The 15,855-nt window shown below is 43.9% G+C and overlaps 1 protein-coding gene across 1 annotated transcript in view; it reads right to left on the bottom strand.

The window, feature by feature from the left end:
- Nucleotides 1–5,010: 5,010 nt before the first annotated feature.
- Nucleotides 5,011–15,855, bottom strand: part of PIP4K2A (phosphatidylinositol-5-phosphate 4-kinase type 2 alpha) — a 61,362-nt gene continuing 50,517 nt past the window's right edge. The window contains exons 7-10 of the mRNA XM_077302769.1: nt 15,382–15,495; nt 11,485–11,725; nt 9,899–10,002; nt 5,011–7,397 (exon numbers count right to left, since the gene is read on the bottom strand). Coding sequence (XP_077158884.1) covers nt 7,317–7,397; nt 9,899–10,002; nt 11,485–11,725; nt 15,382–15,495 — 540 coding nt within the window. The 3' untranslated portion in view covers nt 5,011–7,316. The remainder of the gene's footprint in view (nt 7,398–9,898; nt 10,003–11,484; nt 11,726–15,381; nt 15,496–15,855) is intronic.

Raw genomic sequence — 15,855 nt, 5'->3', positions numbered from 1 at the left:
AACTTTTTTACCATTGAGAACCCCGTGTAATATTCAGGCTTCAAGAAACCCCAGAAGTGGCAAGATCATGCAGAATAAGATTGGGAAACAGAAATCTCCAAATTGTTGTTATTATTATTTTTATTATTCTCCTTTAATTTATATCCCGCCTCCCCCCGGGATATAAGATGGAAACCCAAAGATGGAGAACCTCCTGAGGAAGCCTGTTCCACTGAGAAACCGCTCTGTCAGGAACTTCTGTCAGATGTTTAGACAGAATTTCATTTGCATTATTTTCATCCCATTGGTTCTGGTCTGTCTTTCTGGGGCAAGAGAGAACAAATCTGCTCCATCTTCTACATGACAACTTTTTAAATACTTGAAGAGGGTTATCAGATCCCCTCTCAGTCGTCTCCTCTCCAGACTAAATAGACCAAGCTCTGCATGTAAAAACCTTCCCTAGACATTAAGCTATCAGGGAGAAGACTTGACCAGGCAAGATGCCTTGCCAGGCTAACTTTCCTCAGGCAAGGAGCCTGAGGCATGAGTGAGAGGTCCATCCTGAACTTCCCATCTGCATTCGGAACCGGTTCAGTCTCCAGAAGTAATCTGTATTGCAGACGCGACGTATGAGACTGGGCATCAGTAAATGCTTAGTGTGGATCCCATTGAGCAGATCTTCGGCACAGACCCACCCCAAATCCACTTATTTCCATGCTGCAGGCTTTTCAGGCAACCCCCCCCCCACTCATGCAAATTTTAGAGTATGGTGCAGCAGAACAGATTTGTAACTCACTTTAGCAGAAATGAACCTGAACCATTTAACAAGAAGAACATTTTACAAAACAATACACAGACAAGTGCTAACAGACTGCTGTTGGACACAGGAGTGTACTCCTTTGGGATCCAATTTTGAGAAGTAAGAGCCAGATGGCAACACAGGAAATAAGCAAATGATTTAACGGGAGCCATTTACTGGATACCTTAGAGATCAAGTCATTTGGGCTAAGTGCTAACGCTGTAGAAAAAGATAATCTTTAATTGTAGGTTTCGCTTGTCTAATAAAGGCCATATATCAGCCAGCGGGAAACCACAGTATTTAAAGTTAGTTTTAGGAATCTCTTATCTGTCGCAATTAAATCACTTTGGATGATTTGTGAGTTTTCGGTCTTTTCCCGAGAAATGTGCATGGAGGGCTTGATACAGCCCCTTGACGCTGGCAGTCAGAACTTCTGGCATGGCTACAAGACCATGAAGACAAACATAAATGAGATGCTTATTTACTTACACTGCAGTTACACTATGGGTAGAGAACAGGCAGGAAATCTTGAGTCTTATGATGCGAAGAGGGACACCCCATGGATTAGTAACCCGGGCGGCAAAACAGGAGGGCAGTAGCATTGATTGCCTGCATCAGCAGAGACACAGAGCTTTCTTGGGCACTTCAGAAAAGGAAGACCCAGAGACAATATTCTTGCATTTGTTCCTGTGTTGTGTGAACAGCAGTTCTCAGACCTTGGTCTGAAGCAAGCCACGTAGGTATTGTCACAACAAGCTTCTCCGGAAAGAGGACAGCAGTCCCAATGTGTCATGCAGTTATTAAAGAAGTATCTCCAGGACTATTTTCTTGATTCTGACTCCTTCCAAGAGGGGTTCTGCTTCCAAGTAGTAAATAGTTGGTATGTATCCCGTTTCCAGCATTAGGCAAGGGCATGAAACCAACTCTTAGTTCCTGCTGCTGGTCATAGGATTAAGCAGAGGGCTGGGCGCATCTGGCTTGATTTGTTGCTGAGTGACAGATATCGCCATCTGCAACATCATTACTCACTCAGCCGAAAGAATACTTCATAGCCTGCCTATTCTGAAATGAACCTGCCCAACCACTTACTGTTCCATTTCTCTTTAGGGCCTTGCTTTGAGTGCCCTGTCACCTGAGGAGAAATGACTGCAAATCCGAGACAGAGCCTTTTTGGCAGTGGCACCTAACTATGAAATTCTCCAAGGAAAATTACTCTGTCCCCCTATGACAGTAGGTGAAAACTTTACTGTTTGGTTTGGTGTCCCCTCACTGACCCCTTTCTGCTTATGTTTTATTTAATGTTGTTTTTAATTGTTTATTAGAATAGATGTAAAGATTTTTAACTGCAGATATACTGAAGGCCTCATTGATCTACACCAAAGTTATCTCCTCAAAGGGGAGAGTCATGGCTTACTAATTTGAGCCACCCCAATGCAAGTCTCAGGTTCAATCTCTGGAACTTGATGAACCATTGGGGGGGGGGGGTGTTGTTGGACTGGAATCTAAAGGAGCAAGCTTCCAATTCCACTCTGCCGCAGAAGACCACTGTGTTAGGTAGGCCTGGACTACCTCATAAAATGGGCACTGCAGGAATAAAATGGAGGTCAATGATGTTATAAGCCACTTTGGATCCTCACTGGGGAGAGAAGCAGAGTATAAATAATTGCAGGAACTGAGTCCCTTTGGCTGGGACACTCGAGAGCATTTTCCATCAAGAACCCTGAACGAGAAGCATGCTTTTCTGCTTCATGATCAAAGTTATCGTCTCTGAACTTATCCCAGCGCCTCTGTCTGCTCATCTTATTTTAATCACTATCCATTCTAGGCCACAGACCTGGGGAGATATTAGGCTTGAGAAACCTACTGTTTTTTGGTTACAGCTCTGGGACTGACTGCAAAAAGCAGGGGTAGTCAAAACTGCGGCCCTCCAGATGTCCATGGACTACAATTCCCAGGAGCCCCTGGCAGCGAATGCATTCGCTGGCAGGGGCTCCTGGGAACTGTAGTCCATGGACATCTGGAGGGCCGCAGTTTGACTACCCCTGGCAAAAAGCCTCCTCTTGGGCTGTGCATGAAGCCAGTGACCAAATCCCTTTCTTTGAGAATGCTGCCTGGCAGTTTACTTAGTCTGTACCTGGGCTGGGGTCACCTAACGAAGGCAATTGCCTAAAAACCCAGCCCGAAAGATGCTACACGAAGACCTGCTCACGGACAGCGAATGGATGCTGCCGTTTTTATCAGGGAGGAAGACCGAGGCCGGGAGAGAAATCACCACTTACGATTTTCAATCAGCAGCAATTTGTGTCAGCCGGCTTATTTATGACTACTAGAGAGGAGCAGCTGCAGCACCGGGCCGCTAGAGTGGTTGCCATAGCAATGGGGTCAGCCCTTGCCGGAGTGGGAACCTCCCAGAAAACAGGATGAGAGGAAAAGATGAGGCTCATCCTGAAAGATACACTTAATCCAGGGAGCGCCGGCAGAGAGGATTGTCTGTGGCTCCAGGATGAAGAGCTTTAAGAGATCCCGCACAATCTAACTTCTGTGCATCATTACAAGGCCTTACAAATAACAAGCTTCATGTGTCATCATCTTCCTCCTTCAATTTCTATGGACTCTAGGAACTCTTTAATTCTCATTCATGCCTCTCTTTGAGCTGCCGTAATCCTGTTATTTCGAGATCAATACCTGCATTAGTCTACTGCGGTAAAAAGACACGTCGTCTTATGCCATTTTAAAGACTAGCACGGTTTTATTCTCGCCAGCTTTGGTGGACGAGAGCCCCACTTCTTCTGATCAACTGGGCCCCAGGACATGGAAGCTTAACGGAGAACAAACCTGTGTTAAAGCTGCCACGAGACACCTGTGGACCTGTGATAGGCAGGCTAGTAGCTCTGGGATGAGGACGCTGATGTTAGCAGCCTGGAACACCTAGCATGACAGAGGTGTCAGGTCAGCTGTTCTCTTTCTTGAAGCTGGCGTTCTCCCGCTACCTTCTGTCTGCCACTGCCACCTTCGATTTTAAAAGGCACACCACAAAAAAATGGATTCAAGCGGGTAGCCTGAGGGAGAGTGCTTGCACTCAGAAGCTTATGCCTTGAATAAATCTTTGTTGGTCTTAAAGGTGCCACTGGACTCTGATTTTGTTTTGTCGTGTCACAAAAAATGGGTTTGGGTGGTTGTTGAGACATGCAACTTAAGAGTCGGTGTGTGCCTTTTTGTCTGCCCATGAAGCCATCTAGTAGTGCTAGTAGATGACCCATGAGGGCCCATTCAGCTCTATTATTCTATGATTCTATGCTATCAGTTTTCAAACAGAGGCTGTTGACTGGGCAGAGGCAAAAAGCAGGCAAATGCATCCCAGTTAATGTTAAGCATGTAAAGGACGCGTCAACTTGATAGCATAGGTGGAAACGTCCAGTTCTGTGATTATACATACCAGGCAATGTAATGACTTGAGCAACCATGACCACAGGGGCTACTGCCCCCTCTTCAGGAAGTAAGGTTTCGTTATTGGATCACAAACTGCAGTAACCAAGTTGCTACTGTGCAGATGCAAAGCTGTGTAGCGGGGTGTTATACTCAAGATGAATTTCACCATGGAATGTTGATGAGGCGCTCGCCTTGTATTCTAACAAGGTAGATTGTTAGAAGGTCATCTGGCCCCTGTGCATGGCTAATGGCAAACTGCATATACCTTTTGGAGGCATCTGTCTTCAAAACGGTATAAGTAAGGCCCCTTGTCAGCCAGGCATTCTAAGCACAAAAGAAATATTTTGTTTGTCTATGTATGGCCTACAATGGCAGGCCCCAAAGTGTAGCTTACCCTATAGGGTCAGAATGTTAAAAGACCCCAACTTGAGTTGTAATCAGTCTCACCGCTTTATGGAAAAAGGATTCTGCACCAAAGTAGGAAGGAACTTCCTGGATGGGTTAATAAGGCCATCTAACCAGAGACACCCCGTGAGACCGAGAAAGCGTTGACAGGACTGCTCTGTGAGAAAAGCACTACCAGGACTGTGACCTGCCCAAGTTCACCCAGCTGGCTCTTAATAACTACATTTTCACAGCCACAGTTGCGCATATGTACATGTGTATACAGAAATATTATTGCAGCCCAGAGAAAAAAACCCTTCAGTTTCTGCTTTTTGAAATGCAAATTATACGTTCATCTTGAGTATCACTTCCAAAAGTGGTGGAATGCACAGCAAAAAAAAAAGAAGAGGGACAAAACATTTTCCTAGCAAGTCATAAAAGTGCTTTATTTTATAAAGCCTTAGTCATGTTTGGAGTGTGTTTTTATAACTAGGCAATACAGTGTGATTCTTCCTCACCCCTCTCCCGTAACAGTTTCATCCAACAGTCATGAATGACAAGTGACTGTTACAGACAGGAAAACGAAGGCTTTGTAGTTAGCTCATAAAAACATACGCTAATTGGCTACAAGGGAATATTTATTCTTTTTTATGCCTGTGTACCTCATTGTTTCCCAGTGGTGTCCTTTGCAGTCTCATCATACCTTAAGTAGCCACTGTGTATTGTACGAAATAAAAAAAGAAACATTCACATGGTGCCAGAGATAAACGGGGCGTGCATGTACGGGGAAAGTAATTAAAAAAACAAAACAAAAACAAAACAGAAGTCAAACCACAATTTTCAACTTAAATACATAAGAGTTCAGAATTGTACACACATGTAACAGTACAGTTAACATCACTAGAAGGGTAACATAACCATGTTAAAAAAAATTCGTACAGAGTAATAAGGATGGTATTGCCTTTGGCCACATACAATAGCAAGGTCAGCTGCTAGTTTTATCAGCGCTCTATGAAGTCAAACACTATAGACATGATACAAGTTGCAGCCTTAACAGCGCTGGCGTTCAGTTATTGGAGAAGGCAACCTGGCACTCCAGGGCTAAGTCATACCTTACAAGGGGAGAACATGATCTCTCTCTCTGTTTTTTTTCTGAGTTGCTCATGAATGTTGAAACAGAATTGTAAAAAGGCACAATTTTAGCACAGTGTGTAAGTAGAGAATATATATATATATATATATAGAAGCATTTCTAATCCTGTCCTTTTAGTAGCTTGGAACCTGTTCCCCAAAATTGATTACTAAAAGTTTTTAAACAGGTTACTTACAGGGTGACAGCAGGCTTTTAGGCAACGAGTCATACCACAGAATTTGGAGAAACGCAAAGCAAGTTATCAAGTTAATGGGGAAAAAAGCCCACCTAATACACTTAAAAATAATCTGTCACCGTTTATTGAAAAAGGTTGCCTATCATGGAGGTGGGTGAAAAATTCACTTTAGTACATTTACCGCGTGTTACACTTCAAGATATTACTTCATCTGCACTGCAAAATAACTTTACATGTAAACTTTTTTATTCACATACTGTGCACAAACTCAAAAAAGCATCCCTGTTTTCCTATTAATGTAAACAGTAAAAAATTAGGGCATTAAAAAAAAAAGAGAGGAATTTCTTTAAAAAATAAAATATTATAACAGCACAATGTAAGCATTTAAAAGGTCCTAGTCTGGATCGGTCACATGTGAATAGGCTTCCTATCCTCGGTTTATGTGGCGGAAAAGGATGCTACTCGCTGCTCCAAAATGGGGCAACTCATCTTAAAAGTGTACTTGATTTCCTTGCTAGCACAATCAGTTCCTACATGATAAACGTACAGTGTTGATCTCCACATGGTGCGACAATGGTTTATCCCCAACCCCCCACCCCCTCCGGCAATACCCTTATCCCTTTAAAAAAAAAATCAAAACGAAAGCCACACGGAGTGTCATTATGACATTAGGTCTTGGTAAAGCGAGAGACATACCTCTGAGTTGCTGGAAGACTGTTCCCTGTCATGAGGGGCCAATTCAAAAACAAGAGAGAAGACCAAAAAAAAAATTGCAAAGATGCCAAAAGCGGAACTTCCAGCGCACGGAGCTTACAATGTTGCCGCTATTCTTGAAGAGTGCCAACATGCAGGGCTGTTTTAAGTGGAGCATTCGCCATAAGGTCGTCATCATCAGCATCACCAATACTGTCTTGCGCCCTTTCCATTCAAAACAGAAACTGATCCACAGTTTACAGTTCGAGGCCAAAATTGTGGGACTTAACATGCACATCCTTCTTCCCTTCCCTTCCAATTCTTGGCCCATTCGTTCCACCTCAGCTAGAATCTGGAGTGTTGCACTTGCAATACACTGCGTAAAATGCTGCTATGTTATTAATTAGTTAATTTATAATTGTAGGGTGTTTTGCACACACACGCGCGCACACGCACGCACACACACGCGCGCACACACACACACACCAGAAATAGCTAGAACTATGCTGAGCATATCTGGCAGCTGTTAAAGCAAATATTTCACCCCAGTCAGTCATCGTGGCCAGCAGATGTAAACCAAGGGGGCCGCCTTCTGCAAGAGAGCACTTGAGAGTTCCTTTTTAAAAGTAGCTTTTGTCCCTTACACACTTGCAGCATTTGCTGCTGTTCCCAGACCTTGTATCTGTCCAATGGAACACGATAGGTTACGTCAAGATGTTGGCAATAAAGTCCAAGAACCGCTTTGAATACTGTTCAGGGTTAACTGTGGAAATCTCTGCACCAGCCTAAAAGCAAGAATAAAAGGAGAGGAAAGGGAAGCAGATTAACAAGTTGAGGCAACAGAAAGCTGTGGGGTCTTGGAGAAGCCAATACACAACTTGGATAACGTTCATTAAAATATAGTCACTGAGCCCCACTCTCTAAACCAGTGGTTCTCAAGCTTCCTAATGCTGCCACCCTTTAATACAGTTCCTCATGATGTGGTGACCCCCAACCATAAAATTATGCAAGTGTTCATTCACAGAAATTAAACCAAAACTGACCAATGGCGTGAAGATCCACGGTTCATGATTGTATATACATTTTTCCCTGGGGTTTCTCAGTTCAGTTCTGCCTCTTGTCCCACCATGCCGATTTCGCTCTTTTCTATTCCTCCAGACTCTATCTCGATCTACCCCACAAAACTGTTGTGTGGATGGCGCCCCCCCCCAGTCAAGTTGCTTGCCCTGCGAAAGTTTTGTTCGACCAACCCCCAGGTTGAAAACCACTGCTCTAAATGGTAGATTTTTCAACTTTACAAAAATCTAGAAGAGAGGGAGATTAACACATCCCTTTAGAAAACAGGGATACATGAACCAGTGGTACGTCTCATGAAGCTGCTTTATACCAAGCTAGACCACTAGTTTATGAAGATCATGACAGTCTAGTTAGAATGACAGTGGCTCTCCAAGGTCAGGTAGAAGTCTTGTGCATCACCTGTTCCTTGATCTGCTTCTAAAATGGAGATGCCATGGATTGAAGATGTCCACCTTGGATTTTCTTTAAAAATATCTTATTACTTTTTTTATAATTAATAATGACAGAATAACTGTATTTTATACAGATCAAAAATGTAGGAGGAATAATTTTTGTATTCTCTGCAATCCTTTATACACTGCAGAATCGATTTCAACTCATTAATGCAATTCAAATTTTTCATTTAGTAAAACTGCTAATCCTGTCAAAAAGGTCTTCAGAATGCTCCAACCATTCCCTCTTACGTGCGAACTTTTTGTATGCAGATGCTTTAATACTGAGTCACAATACCTTGCCAGTGGCTGGTACTCCCCAAATTTTTACTGCCAAATATACCCATCAACTAACCCATGTTCCTTCCACTTGCCCTATAATCATAACCATTCTGCGTTAGAACCACCGACAACAGTAAAGTTAACCAAGACGTATGTAAGAATTCCCCTTGGATGTCTCTGATGTTGTTAGAAACTTTTGCTCTCTTCTTATTTATTTATTTATTTATTTATTTATCCATCCATCCATCCATCCATCCATCCATCCATCCATCCATCCATCCATCCATCCATCCATCCATCCATCCATCCATCCATTCAATTTCTATGTCGCCCTTCCGTATGGCTCAGGGCGCTTTACATACAACATGGGGGATACATGGAACTGTATGCTGTATTCTTCCTCCATGGGCTTTCTCCCCCTTTCTGATTTCAGGAGATCTTCACCATCGTAATGGTGGACAAAGGGAAGCTGTCTCCCCACACTTCAACAGAATTCCCAGTGGATTTTTTTTTTGCCATCAAGCCACAGCCAATTTACAGTAATCCCATAGGATTTTCAAGGCAAGAGACATTCAGAGGTGGCTTGCCATTGCCTGCCCTTGTGTAGCAATCCTGGACATGCTTAGTCATCTCCCCTCCAAGTACTAACCAGCCTAATCCAGATTTCCTTTTTGACCTCATAAGATTGGGCTAGATGGGCTATCCAGGTCAAGGCAGATATATATAATATACACAGTATTAAATCCACTTGTCTTAGTTGCCACTCAGCGCTTAATTCAGGGCTGCTGTCCCGCCCAAGTGCCCCCTCCTCCAACCATCCTGTCTGTCTGTCCAGTGGCCAGCCAATCACCTTCTGTCCTCCATCCCTGACCACCCCCTTCCCTCTCAGGCTTGGAGGCTGTAGATTCCTGCTGTGTGAGTGCTGCCCCTGCTGGTGAGTTCTCTTCCTGGGGGTCTCCAGCCTACAGTCTTTCCAGGTCCTGGGGGGAGGGAGAGGCCATCTGCAGACTTCTTCTACCCCTCCCCCCAAATCTAGCACCCGTTGTATTCCTGAATCTAACAGGCTTGGCCCCTAATACGTTATATTCAAGAGAGGCAACCTGAAGTGGCAGTAGAAATCTGTGAACATTTCAAGCATAGTATTTTTTAAAAATAGGATGGGAAGGAAACACCCTTTCCCACATGTATACGAACAGATCCACAGATTAAGCTAAACATGTCAAGTGGCTCTAAGAATGCTTTGTAAACAAACACTTCATCATCCGTACGTACTCTCTCATGTAAGGGATTCAAATGTCAGTAAGAAATCACACTCAATTATATTTCAGCAACATATGCAACAATACAAATCCTCAGACTATTTCGAAAGCTTTGTTCGGAGATTAGTGAAAGGAAGAAAGTGGATGAAGCCAGTTTCCCAAGCAGGCAATTCTAGATTACGGCACCAAACTGCTAAGACCCGAAACGAAAGGCAGGGCTGCTGCAGAGATACTTACTCCATGTTTGACGGTTTTTGCAGCATGAGCAGCTTTCTTTTTTGCATCATAGTGGGTAAGAATATCAATGATGGCCATAAAGTAAACTTCCTTTCGAGGTGCATCTGCACAAAAGAAAAACATTTGCAAAAAATTAAAGCCATTCTTTATGGACGGGAAAAGCAACCAAGTGATGGAAGGAACTTGGATTAATAAAGGCAATAAGAAACTGGGGGAGGTTGATGGCCTCTGCCTTCTAATAGTACGCCAGTTTTCAAAAGTTTATAAAAGGGCTCATGCAAAATCTACAACCTTTTCCCTCATAGATAACTTAGAGCAGGGGTAGTCAAACTGCGGCCCTCCAGATGTCCATGGACTACAATTCCCAGAAGCCCCTGGCAATGCTGGCAGGGGCTTCTGGGAATTGTAGTCCATGGACATCTGGAGGGCCGCAGTTTGACTACCCCTGGGTTAGAGCTTGAAAATTCTTACGAAGCTCAGAAATTAAAGGCAAGTTAAAAAAGTACACCTTAGACTTCGTAAGTAGCCAGCTATAAACTTAGACTAGAACGCATTACCATGTAGATTTGACTTAATTTACACAGAAACCAGAAGTCCAAACTGAGGATCAGGAGTGCATTTGGAATCAAGCTGCATGTCTCACTTTGGCAATGGTGGTAACTTTTCCTTGTGAGCTTATTCTAGGTTCACCAGTAACTTCTTTATTTAATTTTAAAGTTTTTATGCTGATTTCCCACCCAGTTCGGGATCCTCAAGGCAGCGGAGTCAAAACTTCAGAACACATTGTAAAATGCATATACACACAAACACACAAACAACAAAAATGATTCAATAAAACATGGGTATATGCAAATAAATGGAAACATGGGCCAATAAGGGAACACCAAACAAAGCCAAAAAGCCTTCATTGACTTGCAAAAGACAATTTTAGGGGTGGGAAACGAATCTAAATAGGAAGGAATTCCTTTTAGTGAAATCCATTTTAGGGAAATTGCTTTACAGAGGGGCACATATGCCTGTCTACTCTAAGGCTTAATGCCCGCCAGCCATTTAAAACCTTTGTTTCTCTTCCCTCTGTTTGGAGGTGGGGGGGGAGAAAGCAAAATGGAGGATTTAAATGGCCGCGCCCACGGATCAGGCCGCGCCCGCGGGCCGCGCCCGCGGATCGGGCCGAGCGGGCGTGGCCCGCACAGGCGCGGCCCGGCCCTGATTCCCTCTCCCCGCCCTCCCGCGGTAAGTAGCTTCCCGGGCCGCAAGCTCGCGGCCTGGGAAGTTTTTTACTGCGGGGGCGGGGCGGGGGGCCCGGTGCCATGGCCTTCGCGGCCCGGCACCGGGCCGCGGCCCGCAGGTTGGGAACCACTGGTCTGGAGGATCATTGTCCATGGGGTCGCGATGGGTCGGACACGACTTCGCAACTAACAACAGCAACAAAACAAAAAACAGAAGGTAAAAAAAAAATCCAACATTAATGTGTGACTGGCATTGTTTGCTTTTCTGTTGTTTTGAGTTTTTACAAAGGCTCAGAGATTCTGAGGCAAGCATCAACACGTGTTCTGGTTTTGGACAGTTGTAGCAAAACTACTCACTTTCATGGCATTTTATTCCATAAACATCAATTGTTGGATCAAATTCTCCTGGAGCCAAAGGCTGTGAGCTGTTCAGTGTATTTCCTGGACTATCAGGAGGGGTACCAGTAGGGTGAGCTCCGTCACTCTCCCCATCGTCTTCGTCGTTCTCTTCACATTCAACCTCCTCCTGTTCCGCCCTTTCGACATCGTGAATTCCAACCAGCAAACTATAATCCATAAGTTTCAACTGAGCGAGGAACTAGAGGGCGATAAGGGACAGTGTCAATTACCATGGAGAATATAAAGAATCCAAGATCCAATATGCAAAAGGCAGCCCCCTCAGGTGATATTGACCATATATGGTCATTTGACCCTCCAAAATGGCCAATGATGGAAGGAGTGGGAAAGGGAGGGGCATGTGCACAGCTGTGTTTCCCAACTATATTCTGCATGATTGGGCCACTTCTGGGGTTTCTCAAAGCCTGAAGAATGTTTCAGTGGTAAAAAAAAATTGAGAAAGGCTGCATTATACCAGAAGTTTACTTCTGACCACAACCAGCTTGGATAGATGAAAACCAAAGTGAGACTTAATGCTACATTTGGGGGATCCTTCAAAAATGACACACAGAAAACACACTCCACTGTGAAAGAAAAAAACCAGGACAGATTTTCCTCAAGTGTTCTGAAATTACAAGCTCTTCCTTTGTAACAGCTAAAAATCTGGGGAACTATTACAGAAAAAGAATCAAGTTTTGTGACCGCTCTTAAAAATATAGCTATATAGGGCAATGACTTGTTTAGGCTGTTTTAATAGTGGTATGTTCATACCTACACATTTAAATATTAATATTTTATTTTCACCTTTCGTAGAAACATAGAATCACTGGTTTTAAGGTTGTAAGTTGCCACAAAACCCTTTGGGTAAATAGCGACTAAAATCTAATAAAACCAAAATTTATTTTGTGCAAACAGCAAGTTAGGCTGCTATAGGGACTAGGGCAGGGGTAGTCAAACTGCGGCCCTCCAGAGGTCCATGGACTACAATTCCCAAGAGCCCCCTGCCAGCAAATGCTGGCAGGGGGCTCATGGGAATTGTAGTCCATGGACCTCTGGAGGGCCGCAGTTTGACTACCCCTGGACTAGGGGTATGCACTCATATATTTGGGAACTGAAACCGTTTCCAAAATTTCCTATTAAGTTCTGGAGTACACAGAAATACACAGTCTGAAACCAAACAGGGAGTCATGGAAACGGTTTTGGTTTGGAAGCATCTGAATAAGCACTCAAATACTGGAGATGTATCACTGCCAGAATTTCTAGAAGAGAACTTCCCTACAGGTTGGAGGAGAAAAGTCCCTTGTCAAACAAGGGACTCAGTCAGTGGTTACAACAGTCAGCGGTTACAGCTTTGCATATATTCTCAAGTACCACTGAAAAGTATTATGTTTCCTCTTGCGTTTCTGGGGTAACATGCCAAAGTGAGAACTCACACAGTCCTCTGTATCGGGAACGTGATATCTTCTGTGCAAGAGGGACAGAAATGTTCCATTAGAAATATGACTTATCTCCATGCAGCTCTAAAAGGTACTCACAAAACAAGTTCTCTGGAAAAGGGATTAAGTGCAAACTATGGGCAGAAATATAAATGGGGGGAGCTGGAAGGGGTATGAACTACTGGAATGATCCTTGCCAGCTTTGCTACTGATCCCCAAAGGGGAGAAGAAGGCAACCAGGAAGATCAAGGGATTAGAGCAATTTTCAGTTTAAAAGGGGGGGAAAGGTGGCAAAAGGGGCTCCCATTGAAGTTGATGGGCAACAGTTTCAGGAAAGACAACAGGAAACACTATTTTATTTAATGAGTAATTAAACAGTAGAATTAATTGTCAGTGAGTACGGTGATGGCAAAATCCACAACCAAGAACGAATGGCATCCATGTGGACTGGGGCCCTGATGGAGGGGGAATGAAGCCAAGGAAGCAACCCTCTTAATACCAGCACTGGGAGGAGGCAACATCAAGAGCAGGCGTTAGCCATTAGGACCTGCTTTTACTCTTCAGAACAACTGGATGTGGCCACTCCCTGACATCATATATTGAGCTAGATGGTCTAATGGTTTGCTTGTTATACTGACGATCATAACTTCTTCCAGGGCTTATATATATTTGCAGGAACGGGTTACGCAGACTCCATACCAAGTCTGACTATCTGTAAAGCAGCAGCAATAATTTGGGCATTCGGGTGGTTGAACAGGTGGATTTTGAGAAGGATACTTGTAAAGTGAAAGCAGCCTGACAAGTCGGCATGGCAAGAGGCTTCCCATCCTGTCACTGAAGAACAATCTTCAGAGAAGGGAGATGGGAAGCGGCGGGAGGCTGAAACCCTGTTAGAGGGCACATTTTGATATACGAGCTCTATAAATTAGAAACCGCCTCAAGACTGACATGACGGCATGTTGATTAGTCATGTCCCAGCTGTGTGCAGCTGGTAGCCAGACTGTGGATAATCAAGATGAAACGGAGGCCGTAATTTTTAGAGGAGACTGCCCCTAGAGGAAGAAGGCAAGGCTGTGACCCGGAGAACTGTTACAAGTGTAGCTAGAGATTAAGGAAGATATAATTACTGAATATGCATTCAGACTTAAGTAGGCTAGGTAAGTATAAGCCAGGGGTGGCCAAACCGTGGGTCTCCAGATGTCCATGGACTACATTTCCCATGAGCCCATGGGGCTCATGGGAATTGTAGTCCATGGACATCTGGGGAGCCAGTTTGGCCACCTCGAAAGTGCTACCCATTCTTTGGAGCAAAGCATCTCTGCTGAACTGCAACCCCTCACCCGGGGAATGGGGGGTGGGGAAGAAAAAGAAAAAAACAGCTAAAACAAAACCAAGATTCAATTCTGCCTTTCCATTATCAGCATGAGATGTCGAGCCACTTCACGATAATTGCCTGTGTGGTGTGCGTATTTTAAAACTGCAGCAGTGCCGTAGAAGCCACTCTGAACACAATTACACAAGCAGCCTTCCAAAAGCCTACTGACGCCTTTAAATGGCAGAAATACAATACAGCCGATATTTCAGAGACAAATCAAGGGTTTTACGGTACACTTCTGAATGGGGTACACTTGATAGGAATATCAAGAATGTCTGAGTATTTAAAAACACGGCATCCAGGACTCTCCAAACGATTTTATGCCTGATGGCAGAATCCCAAGATTCCTATTCTCCCACTTAATAGGCAACGCGGAGACCAGCTCTGTATAAGAACTAGACTGATCAGGGATATAACTCAACATGTCATCAATCAGAATCAACACAGTTGACATGCAGTGATCTGCTGGTGAGACCTGATGAGCATACAACCTTGGGTCTAATGATACTGGAGAGGGACGGGAATTGGGCAGAGCAACAGACGGAATTACGTCCTACAGAAGACGGGTGGAAAACAAGCCTAGAAGGTTTTTTCTTTCCTTGGGACAATTTCAGGTCTGTTGAGACATGCATTATTATTATGAATTATCCACCGCTCCCAGCGGGTTACAGCGTTAAATCCCCCACAATAAAATATAAACCATCCCCAACTTAAGACCATTCTAAGTCTGATGACTGGCTAACCCTCCCCCCATCCCTGTCTGTTCAACGACTCCCTCGTCCGACGCCTCAGGGGAAGGATGTGATAGGAGATCCTGATGTACCGGCCAAACTGGAGGAGGAGCCCACCATCTTATTATGTACACCTGCCTCTTCTAAGACTCTTTAAGTTTTTAAACATTTTTGTCCAGAGCATTTTACACAATTCAAGAATCTGTGAGGCAAGGGTTAAATGTCACCGTGCAGGGTATTACTACAGATCTGCTAATGGTTATCCTGCTCCTGCTCAAAGCATTATTCTTCAGCGTCTGACAAACAGCAATCTTACTTCAACATCCTTCTTAAGCTTTTCGAGAAACATCTTTTTGTTGGCTTCGTCAATATGAATCTTTTGGCCATTGTTAATGAAGTCATTGTCTTTGAAGGTTGGCAGTTCTTTGGCCTAAGAGGAGAGACAAAAGCTGGCAAGTAAGAATCATTTTGAAACGCACACGCAACAAAACACGCCCTGTCAAACAGGGATCACCAGACTGTGGTGGAAACCAAGTCCGACTCATCAAAAATGCAAAGTAACAGCCACAAGAGGGCAATACGGAGCTGTGACAAAAGACGCAGGGTAAGGAACAGCCTTTGACTCATTACCCAAAGACACATCTGTATCATATTTTCCTCCTCCACATTAACAGGACCCTAATTGGCTTTCATGATTGATTTGCTTACATTAAGCCAATTAGAGAACTCACAGCAAGGAAAATAAAGGAAACATTGTGCTGCTTGATCTGTATTTTTGTTTTAATCATTT

This window comes from Paroedura picta, chromosome 11, assembly GCF_049243985.1.
Source record: "Paroedura picta isolate Pp20150507F chromosome 11, Ppicta_v3.0, whole genome shotgun sequence".
In the NCBI taxonomy this organism is placed as follows: Eukaryota; Metazoa; Chordata; class Lepidosauria; order Squamata; family Gekkonidae; genus Paroedura; species Paroedura picta.
This window is presented reverse-complemented; position numbering and strand designations above follow the sequence as displayed.